Source organism: Antechinus flavipes, chromosome 4 (assembly GCF_016432865.1).
Source record: "Antechinus flavipes isolate AdamAnt ecotype Samford, QLD, Australia chromosome 4, AdamAnt_v2, whole genome shotgun sequence".
Lineage (NCBI taxonomy): Eukaryota > Metazoa > Chordata > Mammalia > Dasyuromorphia > Dasyuridae > Antechinus > Antechinus flavipes.
The window spans coordinates 32,847,909-32,875,151 of NC_067401.1; the positions used below are offsets into that span (position 1 = coordinate 32,847,909).

The window sequence follows — 27,243 nt, forward strand, 5'->3', positions numbered from 1 at the left end:
TAGAACAGCTAATAAATTCAGTTTCAAAGAACCTGGATATAATAGTTGGGTACTAAGTGGGGGGGAGGGGGAGTAGGCAAGCATTCCCTTCTAAGGCAATCCACTACATGTTTGGATAATTGTTAGTGTAATATAAGTTGTAAAGAGCAACACATATGCTTTGCCTGCTTCTGGCCAGCCACATGTGTGACTCAGCATTTGGGTGTGTTAAGGTAACAAAATGATGAATGGACTTGGAATTTTGGTATGATATGGTAAACCCTGAAGGATCCCTTAGTCTTCTCTCTGCTCCATAATAATAGCAATGAGACAGAGTACTTCATGAGTTAAAAGAAGAGAAAGCTTCCAGCTCAATCCTCTGCTTTAATTATGACATATAGCAAATAGAGTACTGTTTCTAAACACCCCAAGAATAGGTTGGAGGGACACGTTGCTCTCTTTTCTTGCATCTCTTGACCATTTTTATATGGAATATGATCTCATCTAGGCCAGTTTATACCTGGGCTTTAGCTAGCTTTTCTTTCTTTTTTTGAGGCAAAAGGATTAAGTGACTGGCCTAGGGTCACACAGCCAGTAAATGTCTACCTGCCTGCCTTTTCTAGTTTATGTTTATTTTCCTGAGTAGCATCTAATTTTCTAGGTTTGGAGGAGACCTTGTGAGTTTAAGATAGCCAGACATCTTGAGTCCAATAAGTGGAGTCGAATTTACTCAGGAGCAAGAAAAGTTTCTAAATAGTTTCAGAAAAGTCAGTCATTGACAAGATGGAGAACCCAAGTCCCCTGAGCAGCTTGTCTAAAGACATGAGCTTTGAAGGAGATGATGTAGAACTAAGGTGAAATATAATGTGCTACATAGCAGTTCTGCAAGGTTCATATTTAGATGGCTTTAATGAGTCTAAGTCTTTTAGCCAAGAATAACAGTAATCACTGTGACTTATTTATTTTAATGTAATTTTTGGTTTAATCAATTAGCAAATATTAATTTTCTCTTCTGCCTATTTTCTTCCTTGCTGATGAAAACAGAACTCTTCTAACTCATAAGCATAGTTAAGCAAAACAAATGATCACATGGGCCCTATGCAAAATTAATCAGAGTTATTAACTTACTTCATCTTAAGCATAATACATTTTGCTCCAACACCTTACTTTAACTGTTGGAATCTTGGTTTCAAATGTATTTCTTGTAAACAACATATTGTTAGATTCTGCTTTCTAATCCATTTTTCTATTCTCTTCTACTGTATGAGTGAATTTATCCCATTCATATGACAATTAGAATTATTGATTGTGTATTTTCTTCTATCCTATTTTTTTATACATTTCTAATTGTTTCCCATATACCCTACCCCTATGGAGAAGGTGAAAAGAAAGGAGTATGCTCAGCACAATAACCTAGGTTTAGTATAGTGTGCTTCTGTTCTCCTGTCCCAATTCTCTTTCCTTCACAATCCTAAGTTCTGATTCTTTCTTTCTTTCTTTCTTTTCTTTTCCTTTTTCTTTCTGCTGAGGCAATTGGGGTTAAGTGATTTGCCCAGGATCACACAGCTAGGTAGTGTTAAGCGTCTGAGACCAGATTTGTACTCAGGTTGTCCTGACTTCAGGGCTGGTGCTCTATTCACTGCGCCACTTAGCTGCCCCTCTTTTTTTCTTTTCAACCCTACTTACCCAGCCTCGTTTTTGTTTTCTTTAGGATTAATCCTTTCCTTAAAACTCTCTTTATTCTTCCTTTTCTCTTCACTTCTTTCTTTCCTGTTATCCTGTTGAGTGAAATTTATTTCTGTATTCAATTGTGTGTGTATTCTTCCCTCTTTTAACTAGTTCAGATAAAGAGTGAGGGTCAAGTGTAAACTCTCTTCCTCCAAACATTCCCTCCTTGTTTGTATAGTCTTCTACTCTGGCATCCTGATTATAAGATAATTTTCCTTTTCTGTTTTCTCTCTGCCCCGCCCCCACCCCACCCCATCCCCATTCCTCTGCCTCTACAATGTATTTCTTATCCTTTTACTTTCTTCTAGGTCATCAAAATAGAACAAAATCTCTTTCAGGCTGCCTGTCTTCTAACAATCCATGATCCTTGATGATAATAGAGTTCTGATGGGACAGACATATGAATCATCTCCTTACAGTAAAATAAAGTGTTTAATCCATTATGATTGTTAACTCATTTTATCTTTCTACATTTCTCTTGACTTGTTTGTATTTTTCCTACACATACTTGATTTTTTCATCAAGAATGCTTAGAAAGTCTTCTATTTCATTTTCATCCCCATAACATTGTTTTGTTGGGTAAATTAGTCTTGTTTGTATCTTTTCCCTTCTAGAACAACAAATTCCAAGCTCTTCACTCTCTTATAGTGGTAGCTACAAAATTATCCACAGTCCTATATGGTTCCTTCATAGTTGAATTATTTCTTTCTGATTGCTTGCAGTAATTTTTTTTTTAATATGGAAATTCTAGCTTTTGCATATAATGTTCCTTGGATTTTTCATTTTTGGTGTTTCTTTCATAAGGTTACCAGAGATTCCATTTTCACTTTGTCCTCTTCATCTAAGAGATCTTGAAACTTGATCTCTAGACTCTTTTCTTTTTCTTTAGGGTTTCAGGTTTCAATGACTCTTAAATTATCTCTCATCAATTTCTTTTCCTTTGAGCTGAGATGTATTACATTTTCTCCTGTTTTTTCAATCTTTTGACTTTGTTTTGACATTTCTTGTTTTATGGTGTTATAAATTTCTAATTGGTCATTCTAATTTTCATTTATTGCTTAAGATTTTGCACCTCTTGTGTGAAGCTGTTCATTCCCCTTCTACTTCTTTGTTGTTTTTTCCCTCATACTTCCCCATTCTTATTCCACTTATAAAAACATTTTTAAAACTTAAAAAATATATTTGCTTTATATTCCTCATGAATGAGGAACTTATGCCTAAACTGTGTTTTCCTTTGAGGCTTTTCTTGTAGATGTTCTAGAGTCATTATCTTCTTTTGGATTTATGCCATAAGCCTTTTGGCCACCATAATATCTTTTTATGGTAAGATTCTTTTATTATTCAATCATTCTTTCAGCCTACTTTCTTACTTCAGACTTTGTTAGATCCAATTTCATAATTCTAGAGGAAATGTCTGGGCTGAGTTTATGAGCTCTTGGGTGCTGACTTTTTTGAAGTATTGAGTTTTGGGTTGCTCTAGTATGTCAGGGGTAGCTCAGGCTGGGGATCTGAATGCTCTAGAATGCTCCTCTTTTCCCTGTCAGAGCTTGGCAAGTTTCATTACCTGTGTTTAGAATTTGTTTTGATATATGTTCTAGATTTTTGTGAAGGAACTGTGTTAGGCAGCTCACTGAGCTTTTTGCTGTTCCATTTTCTCTGTTTTCATTGTGGGGAATAAAATCAGGGTCAGTAATATTATGGTCCCCTTAAGAAGATCATAGAAACTTTTTTTTTTTTAATGCAGAGATGAAAACAAGAAAGTGCTCTTCAGATGAAAGTCCAAGCAGGACAGTTCCGAAAATAATTTGTGGAATTTATTATATATCCAAAGAAAAGAAAACTTATGGAATGGAGATTTGTTTCATGAAGAATCTTTTTTATTTTTTCCCCAGAGAAAGAACTATGAAGAGTGAATGTGGATAGAAGTATACTACTTTCACTTTTTTGCCTTGCTCAGTTTTTCTCTTTTGTTGACTTTTCTTTCACAACATGACTAAGATGGAAATATGGTTAAAATGATTGTACTTATATAACCAATATCAGATTGAGCTCTTGGGAAGGGAAGAGGGAGATGAAAATTTGGAACTCAAAATTTTACAAAAATGAATGTTGAAAATTATCTTCTATGTAAGTGGAAAATTGAAATATTTTTTAAAAACTTTTAAAAGATTCATTTTTTAGGTTCTCTATGCATATATGAAAATGCCCTATTTTTTGTTGTTTATATTCAGAATTTTAAAAATTAATGATTTGACTGCTTTCGGTAGTGCTCATGAGCTGACTTTGCCAAAAGCCCCAGTAAGTTTCCCAGAAGTCACTCGCCTCCATGCTTTTGAACAGCTCTCCCAGGTCTTTTGATCTGAGCACACATAGCTTCAGACATGAGGTGTTGCGCCCAATTCAATCTTGATTAGGTAGAGAAAAAGAAAATGACATGTGGCTCTGAGATATGAACCTGATAGAAATCTGGGTTTTCGGCAGTCGGCCAGATGCTTTCTATAGGACTAATCACAAGGTGGGCTTATCACGACAAAGGCGATGAATAAAGCTTTTGTAAAGCCTCCTAGGTGATTCCTTGGTCCCCGGACTCATCGAGGACTTTCCTAACCCCCTGAGGGCACCGAGAGGGGATCAGGAGAACGAGCCCGGCCGCAGGCTCCTTTCCACCGTTTTCTTACACCCGTCTGGGTCTCCGGGCCGACGTCCTGCAGAGACCGGGCGGGCTAGGGGGCCAGCGCCCAGCTGGCCGGCTTCCCTCCCGTCTCGGGCACTTGCCATCGGAGGACCCGGGGACTTCTGCGGGTCTCAACTTCGATATATTGGATCGGATGGCGCCAGACTCCCTTTGCTGGAGCAGCCCCGGCGCGGGTGCAGATTAGGGACCCAGACAGAAGTGGATTGACAGCGAGGATTGCCAATGTTCGCGGCGCAAGGCTTTAGGCCCTCGCGAGCCGCCGTTGATTTCCCCGTCCAGGACGTTGCGTTGTAGCCCCGCCCCCGCTTCCGGCGCTCCCGGACGGCGCGAAAACCCAATTGACAAGAATCTCTGCCCGCCGAACTCGGGCTTCTCTAGCCGCTTGCACCCTCCCCCCCGCCCAGCCCCGACCCCAGCACAGCCCCGGCGCCCAGTCCTCGAGGGTCGCCCGCCGGCGGGGGGAGGGGGAGACACCCGCGCCCTCTTTGGCCTGGGGGGTCTCGCGCCCGCGCCCCTTCTGCGGGGTCTCTTCCCGCGCCCCGCGCTCCCCCTCCCCCCGGGCCCGGCCCAACCTGTCATGGCCCCCACATACGCTCGCTTCGGGCCCGGTCCTACCAGCTCCTGAGGGCTTGGCAGCCCAGGAGCCGAGCCGGGGGCCATGGTCGGGGTGCTGGCCATGGCGACAGCGGCGGCGGCCCCGCCCCGAGCGCCGGGGAAGGACTTGGACATTCAGGTGAGTTTTGCACCCTGTCCGGGGCCTGGGTCTCATCGTCCCCCGAGGCAGCCCCAAGCTCTTGGGGGGGAGGGGAAGAAGCTCAATTTGCTGCCCCAAGCTGCGGATGGAAAGCTGGAGGTGGGCAGGGTACTCGATACAATCTTCGGGGGGGGGGTTTCTGTCCTCCCCCTCTCACCCTGCACACAGTGAGTGCTTGATGCATGCTCAGTGGCCTCAATGCCCACCAACCATGCGACATGCCCATCCCTGGACTTCAGTTTCCCCACTGTGAGAAGGTCCCCAAGGTACTTTTCCCCTCTTCCCCCACCCCACCCCCACCGCCACGTAGTAAGAAGCTTCTCCCCGCTAGTGTTCAGACTCCCACCCTGGACGATCTTGATGCTGTTGGACGGTGGCAGCATCCCGTATCACCAAGAGCTTTTCTGTACTGTCCACCCAGACCCTCTCTCTGAGTTAGCCTTTAAACGCGTTATCTGCCCCCTCCCCACCTCCAGACCCCTCCTGTAGCTGAGAAGAGGGGCTGTCTGCCCCACTTATCCAAGTCTAGCCGTAGGGGTGAGGAGAATGCTGACCGAGATCTCTCACCAATGACCTGGAGGGTGCTAGACTAGGCTCCAGGGAAGGAAGTCACACAGTCTTTGGGAGTTGGGGATTCTGATGGTAAACAAGAGAAGAGGAGCATTTCTTTACCTCTGTGACAGATCATTTTTCCCTTTGAACTGTCACACCCATCCTTGTAGTTACTTGAGAAATACTTGGTGAGCAATTGTTTGCTTTCTTTCTGGTCCACACGCATGAGTTTCCAGACATCAGCTTCTCTTAAAAAACGAGAGATAAATGAAGCTCTGAGTTTCTCCTTATCTACTGCCTTTCTTTTGAACCCTCAGCTAGCACTTACAACACAGAAAAGATGAGATGTTATGAAAGGCATTTTTTTATCTTGGTTTTGCTTCTACTTAAAAACTTGCCCCCCCCAAAAAAAAAATTAGATAAATACCTGAAACTTGATGAAACACATCTTTAAAAATTCCCAATGAAACAAAAATCAAAAAGATACTATTGATTTTGCTTGTGATGCCTAGCTTTTGTTAAATGTGATAACTAGATCACGAATTTATACTAGGAATGAAAAGATGTTACTTCAGATCCTGCTTAAAAACTACTGTGTTAGAAGATGGCTAGCCACTGCTTTAAAACTCAACAATTTAAAAGACTGAAGTTGGGGCAGATGTTTTCTCCCCCAAAACAGTCCATAAGTTCTATAAGTTTCTTTGTGCTAAGCATTTCTAATATTTTCTTATTTTCACATATAATTTCCTCATTTGTTATACATAAATTAGTGATTTTTATCTCAGAAATTTTTTTTCTCTTCATTTGTTTATTTAGGTAAGCATATAAACTTCTTTTTCCGTATTACTACAAATAAGACTTATTTTTTAAATCTTATTTTTCCCCAATTACATGTTTTTTTCTTTTCTTTTAAACTTAAAGCCATGCAAGAAGCAAAGGAAAGAAGATGATGGAATTTCTTGTAAAACCATTACTGAATATATGTCACCAATAAGGAAGACTGGGGACAAAGTTTTCTCTCCACCAAAATCTAATAACATCTTGGATTATTTTAAAAGGACTTCACCCATAAACGAAAACCCTTCTCTGCCTAAAGAGTATAAAATACAGTCATCTAAACCACTGCAAGTTGACGATAGCAAAGAATGGAAAACACTTTTCAACAGTTCCTCCAAGTTAGAGTCTAAGTCGAAGGGAAAGAGAACTAATTTATCTCAACAATTGAATGAGATTAAAAAATTGGAAAATGAGCCCATTATAATTAGTAGTGATGACAGCAGAGAGGACATGAGCTTAAATCATGTTGTGGATAATAATAGTGATTCTTCTGCTCTTCTTACCCAGAAAAATGTAGAGCCCTTCTCAGAAGGCAAAAAGCAATCAGGCACGATATCTTCTCAAAAGGACAGAAAGAAAGTAAGCTCTGAACAAAATGCTACAAAAAATGACTGCAAAAAATTAAGGAAAAGGAAGCACAGAGAAGATAAAGGCCCACAATCCAAAAAGGAGCCCCAGGACAATAAACAAGGAACAGGAACACAAATTGATGAAGTTGTGGATCTTGTAAGTGATTCCATTCCTGGAGTTCATATGTCTGAGACAGCTCAGGTTAATGATAATACAGTAACTGTATCCTATGAAGAATTTTTAAGGAGTCAGGAAATAATCACATTGGACCACATACATGGACCAAAACTGTCAGCTGATGAAGTTGATAAAAGTGGGAACACTAGTGATTTTGAAACAAGTGAAAATTCTCAGCAGCTGCCCCTTAAAACAGTGACTGTTCTTGCACAAATCCATACTGTGCCACCAAAGCCTATTTCAAGGATAAAGAGTAAAAAGACTTTGAAAATACCATCAATTTTCTTGAAATGTAAGGAAAGTGAAATTGGAAATAATCTTTCAGAGCCTGAAAACGAACAGACAGTTCAGAAAAGAAAATCCAATGTAGTTATAGCAGAGGAAGAATTAGAGTTAGCTGTGTTAGATGCTGGAGGCCCTGAAGCTATAAAGCCAAAATGTACTGTGGAAGAAAGACAGCAATTCATGAATGCTTTTAGGCAGCCTGCATTTGATGCTGTTAAAAGTGGAGTCAAAAAATCCTCAGAAAGACACAAAGATGCTCAGGAAAAGGATGCTTCCTTGAAAGAGGAAAGGGATAAAGATAATTCAGTTAAAGTAACAGAATGTTCTAAAATGCAGATAGATTCAAATAAAGACAATTCACAGCTTTGTGATTTTAAAAAAAGCCCAGCCAAAGGAAAAAGTAAGAAGCTACAGAAAAAAGGTAAGAGAGTAACTGAGGATCCTATTAAGAAAGAAAATACTTCGTGTGATGTAAATATCAAGCAAAATCCAAATAGCATCAGAAGAAGTTTGAGACGACAGAAAACAGAAGCTTTCAAAAGCACTCTCTCCCTTAGCATTACAAATTCTTCTGAAGATATCTCAGACGATCATCCTTTACATGTTTCTACTCCCAAAGCCAACAGTAAATCAAGAAAAATCACTACACCAGATGACAGCTTGGTAAATGATTTCACTCCAAAATCTTCCCGAAAATCTTCCCGAAAATGCATGGTAATGATTGGAGAGCCCGATTCTGAAGTTGACAATCCTGGAAAGGTTTCTACTAAAGCAGCCATCCACACATCTTTGGAACAGCATGGCTTATATATGGCGGAATTGATAACAGTACCGTTTGATTCAAAGAGTCCAATTAGGTAAAAGCTTGTCTTTCCCTGAATGTTTTAGAGTGTTTTGTATGCTAGAGAATAGCTCTAGTTAATATTAAATTATTTTTGGTTTTTTCTCCCTTGAACCTAATTTGCTAATCAAACCAAAAGAGAAGAACTTATTGCATAAATTTTATTTATATATTATGCGTCATTATCTAAGATACTAGAGCTAAGCTATAATGTTTTATAATTACTATCCTTTAAATATGAGTTTTGTGCATTTAAGATCTGAATTAGAAATAAAATGTAAAGACTTATTTGTTGGATGGGTTAGCTACAGCATATCTTCACTAGATAGAAGAAAGTGACCTTAAGGTCAGACTAACTTCAAAACTCATTTAGTGTTTTTTAAAGTCCTGATTTTGAAATCTTTAAACAAAAGTTTAACTTTTCTTGACTTACTTCAATTTAATTCTTCCTTTGAGTAGATAACTTGAAAATGATTAGTCACCTTTTGTTTTCCTATTTCATACTTCAATCGAATCTCTAGTTGGCTTATTTCTGTATTAAATGTTGAGGTTTTTACATAATATGATGAATAAAATATTTCTTGACATTCCTTTTTCAGGATGAAATTTACCAGAATACGTTCACCCTCTAAATCCAAGAAAAATGAAACAGATGAAGATTTTACTCCCAAGAGTAGAAAGGTAATTAAATATGAGTGAACTTAGTAAATCTTCTGTTTATTGTTTTTTAAAAAACTGCCATCAGCAGAAATAAATTGAAAGAAAATCAATGTGTATTTTGTAGACTTATATTAGATATCATTCTGAAACATTTTTTCATAGTATTTATATTTCTTTAGTTTTCTCAAGACACTTTATTGTGACAGTAAAATCTCTTAAAATAATAGGTTTGAAATGGTCAAAAATTGTCTCTGAGATAATTGTCTTGTCACCTTTTCCATATTTAGCTTATGTATAGTCACTGGTTCAGAAATTTATTATTATCTCAGGAAAAATAATTTGAATTATTTTGAATAGGTTGAGGGAGTAGATTTAGAGAGCCCCCAACTGACTCTTCCTCTCCCATGTATCTCTATAATTTACAATCTGGGGAATTCTATTGCTTTGGGCAGAAGTGTCCAACACCCTGCCTGCCCACTGCATTCTCCACTCTGTGCCAATCAGATTTAAATGTAATTGAGAAATACCTAACAAAATCAAAATACAACAAAACTTAGATAATATTTTATTTTAAAATTAAGTCAATGCAGAGACCCTAGGGATCCTAACATAAGGATCCATAGCCCCCATTTTTATTGGAGCTTGACAACATTGGTCTGGGCTTTAGAGCCACCACTGGTCCAGGGTTACACAGTTATTATGGGTCACAGATGCTGCTTGTACCCAGGGCTTTCTGACTTTGGGTTAATTATTCATCTGGTGATCTCTGTCAGCTTACAGATTTGGGGACCTTCACATACTCTCAGGCAATTTGGTCATTTTTATAGGACCTAGAAACACATCCCTTTGTAGTCAGAACATTTTAGTCCTGGGGCATTTTCATTCTGAAAAATATTTAATCTGGAATATAATGGGAGGTGGGGGGAAGACTACAGGAGTCAATCTTGATTATTATCTGCCAGTTCTCTTTCCCACTTTAAAGTTGGCACCTAAGGGTGAGAAATGAGCAGGTGATCTTGGGTCTCACAGATCCCATTCCCTGAGGCTGCCTTCCAACGTGCCCTCTGTAGAGCAGCAGCCCTCCTCAGCTCCACTGTCTTTGACACAGGGAGATACAAGCCAGTAGGACTTGGAATGTGGGCTAACTAGGGATCTGACAGATACTTAATATCCTTTCAGCTGCTGCTTTTTTTTCTGTAATCTGGTCTGTATTTATCCTTTTCTTCCTATTCTTACTGTCACCCCTCTAAGAGAAGAGCTCAGAATGTTTTGAGGGTCTCCCTACTTCTGTCTTCTTCCCTTTCCAGCTGTCTTTCGTGCTGCTGCAGCCTTCATAAATACCCCTTAAATATTCCTTTCATGAGTTTTCATATCTCTCCTTGCTATAAAACTTTCGAGTCAATGTCATGAGACTGCCCAGCTTGACAGTTAGGGCCTATGATCTAGTAGTCCAGTTCTATGTAAAAATCTGTTTTCTCACTCTCTCTTAGTTATCTTATGGGCTTTCCTGCCTTGTACTATTCTGTTCTAAAATATCCCCCATTCTCCCTCTCTCATCTCCATCTACTTAAATTCTAAACATCATATTAGACTTAGCTCTTATCTTGTGTCTGTCTAATCCAAATCTACCTAAACCAGAGGAGAGAATTTTTTCTCTCTTTTTGCTTTTTCTTTCTCCTCAGTTCTAAACTATAGCATTTTCCATCAATTAGCACTTATAATTCACTACCTCATCTTGCTTTTTTAATGTGAAAATGTTTTTTTCTTAGTATTCAGGTTAGATTTTTTTCCTTTTCTTTTTCTTCTACATTCTTTTTGCCTTGTAAGAGCCCTTACTTTCTTTCAATATTCAGTCTTTCCTGATTTCTCCAGCTACCATCCTTCTTCCTTCTAAAACTACCTTTTATTGTGTATGTACTTGCATATTATAAATTGTTTCCCTCAGTGAATGTAAGCTCCTTGAGAACAGGTTCTGTTCCACGTTTGTCTTTCTGTCCCTAGTGCCTGGCACACAGTAGGCACTAAATAAATGTTTGGTGATTAATTGTACTTAATATTTGTAATTTGTATTTTCCTTGGTTTTGATGGCCCAAATCAGAGAATAGATAACTTTAAGATAATGAGAAACATCCTTTTATTTATAGTGAATTTCATATTCTGGTTAGAAACTCAGAAACTATATTTGCAATATTACACTATTTGCATCCAAACAAATTCAAGCCCAATATAACTAGACCCAAAACTTGATAAAAGTTCCTTGTTAAAAATTCATAAATTTTCTGTTTGCCTTCTCTATTCATATTCAAAATAGTAAGCTGACAAGTTCTTTAGTGAATGTTTTATAAGAGTTATTTACTCAATGTTGTAGAATATTGTTTTGGATTTTTATTACCAGGCAAGCAATGTTTCTAAAAACATATCAAAAGCAAAGCAGTTGATTGAAAAAGCCAAGGCCATCCAGCAGAGCAGGTCAAAGATGAGTGAAGAGGGGTCTGCTCCTCTACGGCGATCCTCCAGACAGCAGGTTCTTACTGAAAGGAAAAAGTTATCAGAGATAGACGTAAGTGCACTCCAGAGATTTATTGATGTAAACATGCATATGGCATTCATTCACATTGCAAGAGTGGGAAATGACATCTTTGCATGATGGGAAATGATGGTGCTGCATCTAATGATCTAAATGCTCAGATTCTTAACTTGTAGGTCATGACCCCATATGGGGTTTCGTGAATGTGGGGGTTATGAAATTATGATTTGTCATCAGTAAATGTTTGATTTGCATACCTGTTTTATCTACCTACATATCTGGAATCATGTGAAAATTTCTTGGGTGAAAAGGAGTTAATGAGTGGGAAAAGTTTAAGAAGCGCTGATCTAAGGTGCGGCCACAATGCACAGAAATCTGTGGTATAAACAAAACTTCAAATGCTACCTTTTATCCAGGCCTAATCTGAAAGGAAGGGGGAAAGAGAACAGTTGGTCAATTGAGTTTTATTATAATTATCTCAATCAACTTTTAGATTCTGCATATAAATTTTATGCAAGTCATTACATGTAATTGGTTAAAAAGTCTTTAATCTGTTTTATTTCATTTTAGGATTCAATTATAATTATAGATTCAAATCCTCCTTCCCAGGGTGCAGAGAACAAACAGAAAGAAATTCAGTGTTTGAATGATGTGCTGGGAAAAAAATTTAACAAAAATGCTAAGAATTTAAGTGGTATGTTGCTTTCATAAGAATATTTATGTTAAAAGCTTTTGGTTTTGTGGTAATGCCTTTTAGAAATGAACACTATTTCTCCCCTTTAATATTTATTCCCCTTCATATTTAATATAATTCTAAGAAAAGCTGTCCATTGGTGGACCTTTAAAAGCAGAAGCATGATGAAGTCTAATTAAATAACCATATACTTTATACCTGACATTACTTAGTGTGTTACGATAGTTTATTCCTAATAAAGAGAAGAGAGAGGAACTAATTTTTGAAAGCATTTGGGTATGAATAAGGATAGAGAACTTGAATGCTAATCTGTGTCTTTGTTCTTTCCAGGAAAAATAAAAGTGGCTCCTCTATTCCTGGCTAAAAAACCTCAGAAAACAACTGAACCTGTTGTGATTTTTGATGATAACAGGTCAGTCTCATGCAAGTTAAAGAACTTTTTAAAAGAATTTGTACAAAAGTATTTTTAAAATATTTGTGGTGCTTGGGATTCAAACATGTGAAGTGTAGTGTTCTATGTATGGGTTAATTAATGGAAAAGTGTAAAAGTGTTTTATTTGTTTTTAGCTAGATATATGTTGCACATGTAAATTGTTATCAGATTTGCAGCAATAACTTCTGGTTAAAGAATTTACCATTAATTTCTGATTCTACTGTTTTCCTTGACTGGAGAGATTTAAGGCATTGAAAGAGAGGAAAAACACAACAATATTCCTTATATGGTGGGCAGTTTCTTGGAACCTCTTAATTATCCATAGTCCAAGACTGTGGTAAAGATCTATGGTTTGATATCCTTATGTTCCTTCCTGCTTATGGTTTCCCCATTTTAGGGAAGGTGGGTTAGTTTAGCTTGGCCAACCTAACAGTTTTTTACAGGGTGCTTTGAAAAATACAGTAGAAAATTCTGAAATGTTTATATTTGTTTCTCAGAATTACCTTAATTTAATTTTTTACTTTTATTTATTGAGGAGGGACTGAGGCAATTGGGATTAAATGACTTGCCCAGTATCAAACAGATAGGAAATATTAAATGTCTGAGGCCAGATTTGAACTCAGATCCTCCTATTTTAGAGCTGGTGCTCTATCCAGTTCACCATCTAACTGCCCAATTATCTTAATTTTAGTTTAAATTCCTAAATATTTCCTTATTTTCTATGAACTTCTTTTTTTAGCCATAGGCATTTGTATGCAGCAGCATCTGCATCTCCAGTGGAAAATCAGTATTTAGTCTCTGGCAATTGCTCTCTGTCCTCTTTATCTTCACTTTACCTGTCTATTCTATATGACTCTGGTCTTATTGACTTGCACACTTACAGAATGAGGGAGGAAAGCAGAAGCTGGTCATTCTTTTAGCCTCTTTTCTTATAGCTGATTACTCAAGAAGAAGGGATTTTTATAACTGTTATGGGCAGGGAAACAGAGGGAATACAAGCTTTGATCAGAACTACACGAATTCCAGCCACTAAGAATCTGAAGAGGAATCCTACTGACCTATTAGGGTACATAATCATGCATCAGAATCCTGTTAATTTTTGAAATTCACAGTTGTTTATCCTAGAACAGAAAAGTGCTTGATGGTATCTCACTTTTCAGGAGATTAACAAGAAAAATAGGCCCTTTTGCACACTGATTTCACTCTTAGATAATTATGCTCCAAGGCGGATTTTTCCTTTATTAAGTTATTAATTTTGTTCAAAGTCAAGATGCATCTGAAAACTCTCAGGATGACGAACAATTTAAAGCAAAACGTGAATTTCTCATGAGTGGCTTGCCAGATTCATTGAAGCGCCATATTGCAAAGAAAGCAGCTGCCCTAGAAGCCTACTCTGTGATAAGTTCCTGTTTTCAGACGGTTGTTCATGTACAGCAACGCGACAACTGTAAGTCTCTGTTTATTGGGGTGGATCTTTCTATTCTGCATAAGTATCTAATTTAAAGCAGTATCAGATTGCATGTCCAATTTTACTTCTTTTATTTGCTATAAGGTTATGATTTCATTATAACTACCTGTGGCAATTTCGCAGAAAATTTTAAAGTACATTAATCAACACAGGCACACTGGTGGAAAAATAGAGAATTTATCAGAAAGTCATGCATTTTGATCTTTTGACTCACCTATCTGTGTGACCTTGACAAATTCTTTCAATTCCTGTTGGCACATGTATGTTTACTATATTAATTGTTCTCAAGTCTTCATATGTGTACAATAATTACTCAACAAATATTCATTTGGCAAAAACGAAATGAAAGTATAAGCCTCTGGTTTCTTCCTTTCCTTTAGGGAACCATTTGTGGAGCTTGACATTCCCATCATCCTTTTTCTTAACTGATCTTAAAGACCCGAGTACCAGCATAACCGATGTGACCAAATGTGTCATTGCCCTTGGTGAATTCTCAGCTCTGAATTACAGACTCAACACCAAGAATTCTGCAATTGTGGTTAGTGTCATAGAGCCTTATTACCCTTAGTAGCCTGTTTACATTATCTCAGGACTTCTACTTTTCTAGTAGAATGTAAGCTTCTTAAGAGCAGGGGCTATTTTGTTTTTGACACATACCTACCACTAGTCGAGTAGGAGGTAATTATGGATTTGAATTTATTTTCAAATGTAGTACTTTTTTAATGGAATTTAAACATATATAATAATACTATGGGAAATTACCTCTTCATTAGAAGACAAAACACGGATAATATGAACATAAAATTAAAACTAAAACACCACAAATTCAGCAGAAAACTCCATTATTGGCTTCTCTCAAGGGGAAGATTTGTTTACCAGGGGATTACATTAGTATTGATGTATAGTTTAATAAAAATCATTTAAATGGAGTTTTCATTAAATATTTCACATTTTATTACAGCTGGGAGCAAGAAAAGATTTTACAGAAGAAATAAGGAAGATTTTGCTGGAGGAAATTAAGTGGTCTAATCCTCAATTTCCTTTAAAAAGATTTTTTACACAATTTTTAAAAAAGCGAACTGAGCACGTGGCACTTTCTGGATGTCAAAGTAAACAAGGTTAGTGACCTCTTATAACTTCCGTGAGTTATTGAACTTGCATTTTTGAAAGAATGGTTCTGGAAATGACTGTTAAAAGAGTTGTTATCTTTAAATAAAAGATTTGGGCTATCTGTCTGAAGCAGAGATTACACCTGTTTTGGGCAGGCACATAAGAAAGGCCTAAGTGGTGCTGCTGGGGTCTAATAGACCATTTGTACAAAAAAGAATGAAGTTCTGAAGGCAGATTTCAGGGCACCACGTTTCAGGCTTCCCTGTGCCAGTTGTTGTCACAGATTTATTGAATATTTTAAAAATATTAAAATTGTGTTTTTGTCACTCATTAAAGATGTATGTTATTTTTGAACTCTTATGTAGGACATTTACAAATAAAATCCATTGACAGTCGAAGGGAAACCAAGAGAAAAAGAGGAGAGAGTGAAAACCACAAATCAAAGAAAAGAAAACCAAGTGAATGTGATCAGGACCTAATGAGGGAGGACTTACCTGAGGGACCCTCCCCCAGCAGAAGTGGAGGCACTGGTTCCTTGGAAGGAATGAGGAAGTCTAGCCAAGGACAGTGTTCCAGGACCTCCAGGAAAAGGCAGGAGGCTCTAGGAAGTATGCCACATAAGGAGGAAGTGAACCTCGTCCAGGATTCTGATGTGATCATAGATGTAGATAAGAAATTTCCATCAGAGGGAACATCTAGCTCTGGTAATATCCCCTAGTGATTTGGAATTTTTTGGTCTCTTTTATAGTTGTCAAAAATATCTCCTCACTTATATACTCTTTCTCACCCCTTCTGTTTAAAAATGCTTTGGGTTATTTGCTATACTTTATACTTAACATTTTCCCCCAGTTTTGGGGATGTCATTAAACTGTAACTTTTTCTAAGTAATTAACATTTTTGTTATTGTTGTTTTACTGCAGCATTTGTTGTAGCTTGATTTCAAAATGTATCCATAGGATTTGAAGTTTTTAATTTGCCTCTCATTTTGAAACAAAAATATTTCACCCAGTAAATGGAGAATGTTTTGCTTTTAGATTCTGGAGTTGAGGACATGCTCTGGACAGAAAAATACCAACCTCAGGCCTCTACTGAACTTATAGACAATGAATTAGCAATTCAGAAGTTACACAGGTTGGTAAAATTTCATCTGAGATCAATTATAATATAGAAAATTATTGATAGTATTAATTATTTATTTTAAAATGTCTTGCCATGATTTTCACCAACGTTTTGAGTTTTCTGGAAGACTTAAAATAATGCATTTTTCACATTCATCCTATATATATTCTGATATTTAAATCTGAATTATTTTTAATAATTCATATTTTCTTATCACAGTTGGTTGAAAGATTGGAAAAGAAGAGCTGAATTGGAAGAAAAAGGAAATCAAAAAGTCAGAAGTGATGACAAAGAACAAGGTATGAATGAAGACTTTTCTCCTACAGTTGCTTTTTTCTTCTTTCATGACTTCATGACTCCTTTTGGGGGCAGAGATATCGGAGGAGTGGTTGGCCATCTCCTCATTTGACAGATGAGGAAATGAAGGTCAACAAGAGTTAAGTGACTTGCCCAGGGTCACATATTTGTAAGTGTCTGAAGCCAGATTTGAATCTGGGAGGATGATTCTTGCTGATCTCAAGTATTGAAGTCTCTCCACTACACTCCTTAACTGTTCTTTAGGTTAGCAATTAATTCATTTAGATTTATAATTAGCATTTCAGGATATTTAAATTTTTTATTGGTTGAAAGTCCCTGCAATATATTTATATGTACAATATAATATTGTGTAAATATAATAATTATAATATTATATTATATTATATATATATTTATACAATAAATATACATTTGACCATCAAGTCTAATGATGAGTGATAATTTTACCAGTCATCTTATATATATGCATTTGTTCATATTTTTAGATCTCTCATTTAGCATGGACTTTAAGGATACTTCTGATGATGAGGAAGAGAATTCTCTTTGTAACACTGTTCTTATCACGGGGCCACCAGGAGTGGGGAAGACTGCTGCAGTATACGCATGTGCTCAAGAGCTTGGCTTTAAGGTTCATTTCAAATATTTGAAAATCTCAGTGTAAGAGTTATCTTAGATTTTCAAATTCTCAGTTCCCTCTTCTTAAAATTTCATTTTTTTAAAACAGATATTTGAAGTTAATGCTTCTTCGCAACGCAGTGGTAGACAAATTCTTTCCCAACTCAAAGAAGCTACTCAGTCTCATCAAGTTGACAAACAAGGTGTAAATTCACATAAGCCTTGTTTCTTTAACAACTACAGCGTAGGCAGATCACCAAGTAAGTCAATGATCTATTTTCAAGCACTACATTGCTTGTATTTCAAAGTAAAATTTTTTTAAAATTTTGTCAGAACACTAGCAAAGTGTGCCAGGAAGTAATGCTTCATGTACATGGCGTTCCTGAAAAGGGCCAGGGATGGGGATAAGGGTGAGATAGGTAGGGTGAGACAGGAATGGAAAAAGGTAGAAGAAGAATGCTATTAACTTCAAGGAAGGTAAAATATCATTAGAGAGAAATAGCAAGTGTACTCCTAAACAATTAAAATGGAATTAAACTAGGAGAAAGAAGATAAGAGTGTGAGTTGAAGTGATTAGATGTGGTATCTTGAAAAAGATAATAGGACTTGACCTTAATGGTTTTAAAGAATGAATAGACTTTAATTTTGATAGCCAGAGTCGGAAGAAGATAAGAATACCTGGCAGGGACACTGCTATGAGCTGGAGGGAACAAGAACATGGTATATCCCTAACCTGGCCAATGTGTAATATACATAATTGGAGAAACTTAGGAAATATGCTTTTCTGATATAGAAATGGCTGGATTATTAAAAGACTTGAAACTATGAATAAAAATGTTTGGATTTTTAGAGACAGCACTGGTGGGAATATTGAAGCAGGGACTTTCATGGTGAAGGCTGTGTTTTATCAACGCTGACCTCTGTATACAAAATGGAAAGCCTGGTAATTATATTACTCTAGGATTGTGGGCAGTGAAGGCTTAGACGAGAATGGTAGCAATAGGAAGGTCTGGCAAACTGAACAGATTCGAAAGGGAAGGAATAATTAATAGGATTTGATGAATGTTAAGTATAGAATATGTAGGAGAAGGAAGAATGAAGAATTAGCCTTTATTTCTACAGTGTCAGTATAGTCCAGTGGAGACAGTGGTGATTTTGCAATCTAGAAATCTAATAGGATTTGATTCCCTTCTCTAATGGTCAAGTTATTTAAACTTTTTGAGCCATGGTTTCCTATTTCTGAAGGATATACTTGAGGAAACCATGGCTTAGAAATAACATCTCTAATACCTATCTTACCAGGTTATTTTAAGGCTTAATCGAGATAATACATCAAATGCTTTGTAAACTTTCAAGGGCTTTCAGTTTTATTATTGTAATCTTGGAAGATTAAGAAAAGCACAACAATGAAGAAATGGAATGTTTGAAAAGAGGAATTGGTTTGTTAGTTTTGAACATGTTGAGTTTAGATAATGGCACAATATTTGTGTGGAACTGTTTAATAAAAGTTGAAAATGCACATGAAAAGTCAAGTGTTGGAGGTGACCAACATCAAGTCCAAAGAATTCATGGTAAAATATACTCTATTCAGATTGATAGCTGATGGACTTAGTGCAGATGGAAACTTGTTATTTTTCTCTTTTATTTTTGGACATGGCCAGTTAGGAACTTGCTTTGCATGACTGTATATATTTGAAACAGGTTTTGTTTTTCTTGGCTTCAGTGGGTGAGGGAAGGGAAAGAAGGAAGGAGAAAATTTGGAATGGTAAATAAAATAAAGTTGAATTTTTAAAAGTCCATGTTGGAAATATAGGTTTAGAAGTCTTCAATCCAAGTCTAGGGGAGGAAGATGGAGGAAAGAGATGGAGAAAAATAATGGAACACAAAGTTTTGCAAGGGAGAATGTTGAAAACTATCTTTGCATGTATTTTGGCAATAGGGAATGGTAATGGGGGAAGCTATTATTAAAAAAGGGGGGGCAGCCTAGGTATGATGCTGAAACAGTGATAATGGATGAGCTCAGTTTTAGAGTGAATATAAATAGAAAAGTTAAGAGAATTAAAGATAGATGCAAAGGATAAAGAGTCCATATTCAAGGTGATGGAGAATCAGGAATTGTTAGATCCCAGAAGCCACTGGAAAGGAGAATTTTGTAGAAGTCTGTGGGTGGGAAAGGCCTCAGGTGGAGTTATTGGGTTGGAGAAGAATGTCTGAGAATAGATCCCATAGAAGTCTGATTTTAGGAGGAGGTTGATAGCAAGGAGTAGTGGAAAACCAGCATTAAGAAGTTGGGTAGCAGTGTGGTAGGGGGTAACAAGTCAAAGATGAATCCCTATTTTCCAAGAGCTTATGTCAATGGACATGTAATGACCAGCAGCCTCTCTTTACTTATAGGAAGTCAGAAACCAGCTTGACCCAGGCTCCTAAGATCCTAATTAACAGAAAGGATTTCTTTTAAGATAAAGATCTCAGCATTTTTGAATGCTGAAGGTGAAAGGAAATGAACCTGTGGAGAGGAGGAGGTGGAAGCCGAAAGGGGAGACAGACTTTAGGATCCAGAGCACTAGAGGGCATGTCAGCTTTCAAAACAAGGCTTCTGAGGAACAACTTTCTGGAGAGGAAGGGGAAGATGGACAGTGACATATTCAAGTGAAGAGGGGAATATTGGAGGGATCTCCCACTAGCTACCTGCAGAATGATGATGGCCTTGAATATGCTAGGAAGTTCCTGAGAGTTGAATTTACAAGAGCCGTTAGCAGCATGCTGGGCTGGACAGTAACTGGACAGTAACTGGACAGTGTGATTCAGCAGCAAATGGAATTCCTGAAGAATTAGGGAAAAGCAACAGGTTCAAGCACTGGTTTTTCTTTTGTGTTTCAAAGTACAAAACTAACCTTCATAAAAGAATGAATAAGTCATTTTCCAAATGACTTATTTCTTTCTGTAGTCTAGTTTTCTTTAATCTTGAAAATTAAGTGCATTCATAAATTTTACTTAAATAATGGCCTTTGTTCTGTTCTGGCCCCATTCCACTCCTCCTCACCCAAATGACAATTTAGGTAGACTGGGATTGAAATGATTTTATCTGTTGTGGGTTTGAAATGGGATGTGGACTACCTAAAGTTTAATTTAAGAACTATTCATTTTAAATAAGTTAAATTAATATTTGTTTTTGGTAGAAAAATTAAGTTCACCTAAGAAAATTCTTGCATCACCAAGGAAACCTCCACTTTCACCAAGAGTTGCAAAGCGGGGGCTCCCTCCCAGAACTTTGGCAAATTATTTTAAAGTATCTTCCAAACAAAGTAATGATGAAGTGATGAAATACCAGAAGAACAATAAAGGTAAGAATTCATAATATAAAATACAAGTTAAAGGAATGTATCTTCAACACATTAGAAAGAGATTATGAAACATTCTTTAAGTTCCTAGGAGTCACTTATTAAATCCTAGATAGTCTGTAGATTCCATTTTGATAACTTTTTTCTGTTTTTATTAGTTTATTCAATGAAACCATGAATTCTATTGACAATTCTCTGTCAAGGATAGTAATAATACTAGTGGATTTTCTTGATATGCTTATATCACATCTTTGTAGAAATTATTTCTTCTGAAGAGAAACAAGACACTCAAACAAAATCAACAAACATCTCCACCTCAAATGTCAAGGAATTAGAGGAATCCAACCGGAAAAATGCCACATCTCTCATTCTTTTTGAGGAGGTAAGAGTGTGCATTTATGAATTACTGATACCACAAAAAGAAATACTGGTGCCTTTGTTTTGTGGCTAAATACTTTAAAATCTTAAAAAGTTCACATTTACATTACAGATGGTATCTAAATATTAAAAAATTATAAATGATATATCAATTACAAACTGAAATTATATTTTTTAAAGCAAATGAAAATGTCAAAACCTAAGGAAATAATTTTCTTGAAGAAGGGAGCATACTCAAATGAAAGTATCTCCTGCCTTTCAAGACCAAACCTCGTGTTCCCCCCCCCCCCCAAAAAAAAAAAAAAAAAAACAAAAACCCAAACCTATCTATATTCATTTTTTCCATTTCTCAATCCCTTGCCTTCTGGCTTCTGAGACCAGCACTCAATTAAAGCTACTCTCTTTATAATTACTACTTATCTCATCATTGCTAAATCCAGTGACCTTTTCTGTTGACTTTTCCTTGTCCTCCTCCTTTGCTTCTGCAGTATTTGACCCTGTTGACTTCTGTTCCTACATGTTCTCTCACTCTTTTCTTCCATTATCTTAGCCATCATCTGTCTGGTGCGTGCCTTCTAGATACTAAGTCTCCTAACCTCAGCCATCCCATATCTCTACCTCCCATCTTGGAGCCCTCATCTCATCAGCTGCCATGTCTGGTTGGCTCGCCCTCCATTGCTCCACTTGTCCATGCCCTTATTTGCATGGTCACTCTCGTGACCATGGCTGTCACCTGGGTCTGGGGCCATCCCCTCTGCTCATCGGTCTTCTCTGGCCCCATTCACCTCTCCCACAAACGATGGTCTGACCCTTTCACCCTCCTGTTCAAAGTGGGGAGTGCCTCCAATAAAATATAGGTGCCTCTATCATCTCAACTCCTACAAAACCTCGTTCTACTTTACTCGCCCTGTTAGTTGTTCCTTCTTTCCAGTTTGACATTTTTTGACTGTGGCCTTTGCAGAAGTCAGCATGTTTTATTTTTTTGTCTTTATCTGCTTGCAATTTTTAGCCCCAGTCAAATGTAATTTACTTGAGGGTAAGGACCATTGTCACTTTGTTCCCCAGCACTGAATATAGTGACTTCCATTTAATGAATACTTGTGGAGTTGGAATATCATCACTCTGTACTCAGTGGTGTTAGAAAGTATTTTCGGGGGGAGACGGTTGGGGTTGACTTGAGTGTATGAGGCTGGATTTGAAGTTAGGTCTCCTGACTAGAGACTCGGAGCTCCACTCACCATGCTGCCTTTGATGCTAGAAAGTGTTCTGAATGAGCCTAAACTTTTCACTTAGAAGGCTTTGTGTTTTCTTAGTTTAATATAGAGTAATTCACTTACACTTTTACTAAATGACTTATAAAAAACCTTTTACAGTTTAGGCCAGTAGAGATTATCTAATCCAACTCAAGTACATGACTATTTATAAAATAACTTTCATCCCCTTGTCCCTGGACTTGACATTCACAGCGGCGTGTGTTTCCTAGGTCGATGTGATATTTGATGAAGATGCTGGATTTCTAAATGCAATCAAGACCTTCATGGCAACAACCAAAAGGCCTGTGATACTTACTACAAGTGGTAGGTAAAACAGATGAGCAAAATTTGTTAATACTGATTTAACATTTTCTAGCAATGTGCTTTCTTCCCCACCCCCATCCCCATCCCCTCCCCAGTTAGGAAATCCATTTTGAAGTTAATTGCTTAGGATGATTTTTTTTTCCTCTTAATATATTCGTGGATCTGCATCTGGTGTTTTTTCTGCTATATCCCTAAAGGTATTGGGTAAAAAATCTCACAGGGAGGAGTAGAGCATTGGGGTATAACTGGAAAGAACCTGTGATTAAGAGCAACAAGACCTTGGTCTGCTTAGTTATTACCAGTATGTCTGACTTAGTGCTACATGCACTGTCCAGCTTACCTGTTGGGAGAATCCAATGAGAAATGTATGGGAAGTTTTTTGTAAACGTTAAAATATATAAAGAAAGCCAGCTTTATTATTAGTTGCCAGTGATTTAATGAGTAGGTTAGTAAAGAGTCTTTCAATTCCTGAAAAGATTGTATTTTACTGACGACAGTACATTCTGAAAGGACCAGTGCTTGGGCTGCTGTTTTAGAACTCAGACATATGTGGACAAGGAGCCTCACTACCAGTTTCTATCCTTTGTCCTACTTCTGCCTTGGGAGGCTGAGTAGCACCAAGCTAATCCCCTTTGTGTTAGCTATTGAAATGAAGATCGTTCTTGTTTCTCCCCCATCCCACTCTCACCCAAGAATTCTCTGCTCTAGAGTAAACCCCTCCTCTTTCTTCATCAGACTTTCATGTGGCAAGACTCCAAGTCCTTTTATTTGCCATATCGGTCACTTCCAGCTTATCAGTTGCCTTCCTAAAAATATAGCACCCAGAGTGAACACAGTAGTTTAGAGAGGGTCTTTAATACCAGCATAGCAGTTGGACACGAGGCTTCTCTTCACACACTCACTTTTGGTTGCCTGAACATATTATTGATTGACATTGTGCTTACAGTCCCCCGAAATCCCTAGGTCTTTTTTAAATGGACTGTCATGTCTCTCATATTATTTTTGTGAAATTGAATTTTTGAGCCTAGATATAAGACTTGAAATTTAATAAGGACAAATGTAACCTTAGCAATTTCAGCATATTATTCCAGCCCTGAAGATCCTTTTTTGATGGGGATGGGATTCTGACTTATTGTCCATTTCACTCAGCTCTGGGTCTTCTGAATATCTGATAAACTCACTATTTATAACTGTATCCAATTTATTGATAACTCTTAATTTTAGATTTTTTTTTTTTTTTTTTTTGCAGATCCAACGTTTAGCTTAACATTTGATGGATGCTTTGAGGAAATCAACTTTAAAACTCCTTCCTTGGTATGTGTTTTATTTTTTAAATCATAAAAATTATATGATAATAAACATGGCATTTTGTATATAGTAAGAAATCAGAAAATGTCTGAACTGGAAACTGATACTGGCAATTATCTGGTCCAACAAAAATCCAAAGATCCTTTTAGTTGTGTGAATTTAAAAAGATGCCAGCACTTCTATAAACTTCACTCCTGTAATGTTTTGCCTTCTGCGTGTACTTCCAAAAGTTTGTGGGTTAAAGGAAATTGTGTCTGTTGGTGTAGGAGCTTCTACTTTATTAGAGCATTAACCAGAAAGCTTTAGGTAATGTGGGCATGGGGGTGAGGAGAACTTGGTCCATCCAGATACTTGGTTAGCTTATAAACTGTTCTTTTTATCTGGTAATGTGTTTTAAAATAGATTCAAAAGAATGATCAGTATATTGTACCAAAAGCTCTATGACTAGACAAAGAAATTAGATTTCTTAAAAATTTTGAACTTCTTGACCATAAACAAAAACATTCAGTCCTACAAAATTCAAGTTTTTTAAAAGAAATTCCTTGATCATAATTATCTTACTTAGAGCTGTTAGTATATAAAATATATTAACTGAGCCTTGTAAAATCTGTAAAATGCACATTCATTAACTTACTGTGGAGCTCTAATTAGGATTGAAAAGATTTTCTTAAATAGTTTTGTATAGTTTTAAATGAATGTAAACTGAAACTTAATTTATATATTTAAGAGTTTTTTCCTTTAGGAAATTTGTGAATAGGAATCCGATTCATGTTAACTATCTTCTACAAATAATGATGAAAATTTCCTTGCTTCAGCAATGTGTGGCCATATGCTTTTGCTTTTTTTTTTTTTTTAATATATTTTATTGATATCTTTTGTTTTTTATGTCACCTGCATCTTTTAATATCTACTACCTTCTCCTTCCCATAGAATTATCCTTTGTAACAAAAAAGTGTTGAAAAAACAATTTAGTAAAACTAACCAAGATATCAAAAAAAGTCTAGCACTATTTGCATTGTTTCATACCCTTGATTTCCCACCTCTGCAAAGGAGTGTGTGGGGAAGCAGGGATACACTTTTTCATATTTATTCTGAACAGCCAATAAAATGTAGAATAGGAGAGTATTGTATCTGAAACTGGAATCTCTCATGTAGAACTTTTAACAAATTCAACTTGTAACTTTCAAGGTTGGTCTGTTTGTGTGTGATTCTTTTTGGCCTTGGTTCTGTTCTCAGGGAGCTGCTTTCTCATATCTCTTCTTTGGGGTGTCATGTCCTTTTAATTATAAAAATACATTCCTGGATATTTACTTCTAAAGCAATTTCTTTACTTGCAAGAACTTTAGAAATATTTTAGGAAAATTCATAAATTTCATTTTATTCTTATGATAGCAAGCATTTGTGATGTTGTTAGAATTTTTTAAAAGAAATTATTTAATTGAAAAATATTTTTCTATATGTTTCTTTTATGTTTATAGCTAAACGTTGCCAGCTATCTACAAACACTCTGTTTGGCAGAAAATTTAAGAACTGACTTAAAAGACTTAGTCACCTTGCTGACTATTAATAATTGTGATATCAGAAGAAGCATTCTCTATTTACAATTCTGGGTTAGAAGTGGAGGTGGATTCTTAAAAGAAAAACCGTTATCACTTCATGGTGAGTTGATCTGTTTAAAAAAATATGTCCAACTGTAAGTATGGACATTATCAGCTGTTAATAATATGATCTGTTTCAGTTATCATGTATCATCTCTTTTGTCATCTAAGATAAATTGAATTAGTAATCATTGATTAAGCACTTACTATGTAAAAGTACCAGGCTAGATTTATCTGATGTAGTAGATTTGTTACTAAAAAGTTTTATTTTAAGTTGATTTTTAAAAAAACAAATTTTTTTTTTGTTTCTCCTTCCTTCCACTTGCCTCCATTAATATTGTTGTGGTGGTGCTATTTACATTTCTTACAGATATTTAGATGGCATTGATTCCTGATGCTCAGCTTTCAATTTAAACATGGATTCCCAAGCTTCTTTTTGAATAAATAAGACTCCTGTATAACACCTAAATATATATAAAGTATACTATTTGAAGGCATCCCTCTTGAAGTGTTTAAAAAGTTTTTTAATTGATATCCTTTAGTTATATATCATTTACATTTCTCCTTGTACTTCTTCCTCCTCCCAAAAAGCCATCTCTTATAACAAAGAAGAGAAAAAAGACAATTAAGTAAAAATCAACAAAATTATAATCAAATTATCAATAATGCATACATTATATCACACCCATAGCATCTCTACCTTTGCCAAGAAGCAGAATGAGTGGGGGACTTTCTCAAATCTCTTCTTTGGGCCTACACATGGTCATTAAGGTGAAACTTTGAAGCTGTTAATATCCCTCTTAGTTTGTCTTTAATAAATTCAGATTTTTTTTTCCTTAAAAGGAGAGACCCCTATATCTTAAATTGATTAAGCTTATTAAATATTCATCATAGGTGAACAGGATAAAACCTAAAAGGAAATTTCAGAGCAAAATTAATTAATAATCAAATATTACCTACCTAAGGGGCATGATTAGAATTATAAGATAAGTAAGAGCTGGTCCCTGCCTCTGATTCTAACAGCTACTGGGGAAGTCAGGCTTTTCATAGGTGAGACTGATAGAAGCAACTGTAAAATAAAAGTGATTACATATTGTCTAAACTGTGAATAGAAACCCTGGACAGAGGTGGGATTCAGTAAAAAAGGCTTCATAGCAGAAAGACAAATCTTGAACCAACTTTCCAGGACATGATGGAAATGGCTGACCCAGGAAGAGATTATTATGTAGTTTATATTTTGCATTATGTCAAAGTAGAATGAGATGACTAATAAAAATTACAGGTAGGAACATCACTCATATTGAATCAAACTAACAATTTATCTAGTCTGTTTTGTCGTTTTGTCATGTTGGACAGTCTGTAGAAAAACTGCAATTGGAAAACCAACACTAGTAGTTGGGACTATTCATTAGATTGTCTAGAAATGGTTTCAAAAGACTTAATGAATCTGTTTATATTTTCAGATTGTTTAGTTTCTCTTGGTAATAAATTCCACAATTTCACTCCTATGTAAGATAGTATTTCATTATATTTGACTTTAAAATTGCTTTCATCAGGCTTCAAGAAATAGTCCTACAATATCCATAATAAATTATTATCATAATGCATAAAGATTTCTGAAGCAATTTTCCTTCTAATTATGGGATGTAAATAGAGTGCATTTTATGATTCCCAATTTG

The 27,243-nt window shown here is 36.5% G+C and overlaps 1 protein-coding gene across 1 annotated transcript in view; it reads left to right on the forward strand.

Annotated features, from left to right (window-relative positions):
* The first annotated feature begins 853 nt into the window (after positions 1–853).
* ATAD5 (ATPase family AAA domain containing 5) overlaps positions 854–27,243 on the forward strand; it is a 30,647-nt gene continuing 4,257 nt past the window's right edge. The window contains exons 1-19 of the mRNA XM_051992378.1: positions 854–5,135; positions 6,630–8,434; positions 9,018–9,099; positions 11,474–11,638; positions 12,176–12,299; positions 12,630–12,711; positions 13,998–14,179; positions 14,581–14,738; positions 15,162–15,318; positions 15,676–16,014; positions 16,345–16,441; positions 16,649–16,728; positions 17,233–17,375; positions 17,472–17,622; positions 20,542–20,706; positions 20,961–21,085; positions 22,565–22,658; positions 23,908–23,972; positions 25,445–25,625. Coding sequence (XP_051848338.1) covers positions 5,061–5,135; positions 6,630–8,434; positions 9,018–9,099; positions 11,474–11,638; positions 12,176–12,299; positions 12,630–12,711; positions 13,998–14,179; positions 14,581–14,738; positions 15,162–15,318; positions 15,676–16,014; positions 16,345–16,441; positions 16,649–16,728; positions 17,233–17,375; positions 17,472–17,622; positions 20,542–20,706; positions 20,961–21,085; positions 22,565–22,658; positions 23,908–23,972; positions 25,445–25,625 — 4,270 coding nt within the window. The 5' untranslated portion in view covers positions 854–5,060. The remainder of the gene's footprint in view (positions 5,136–6,629; positions 8,435–9,017; positions 9,100–11,473; positions 11,639–12,175; positions 12,300–12,629; positions 12,712–13,997; positions 14,180–14,580; positions 14,739–15,161; positions 15,319–15,675; positions 16,015–16,344; positions 16,442–16,648; positions 16,729–17,232; positions 17,376–17,471; positions 17,623–20,541; positions 20,707–20,960; positions 21,086–22,564; positions 22,659–23,907; positions 23,973–25,444; positions 25,626–27,243) is intronic.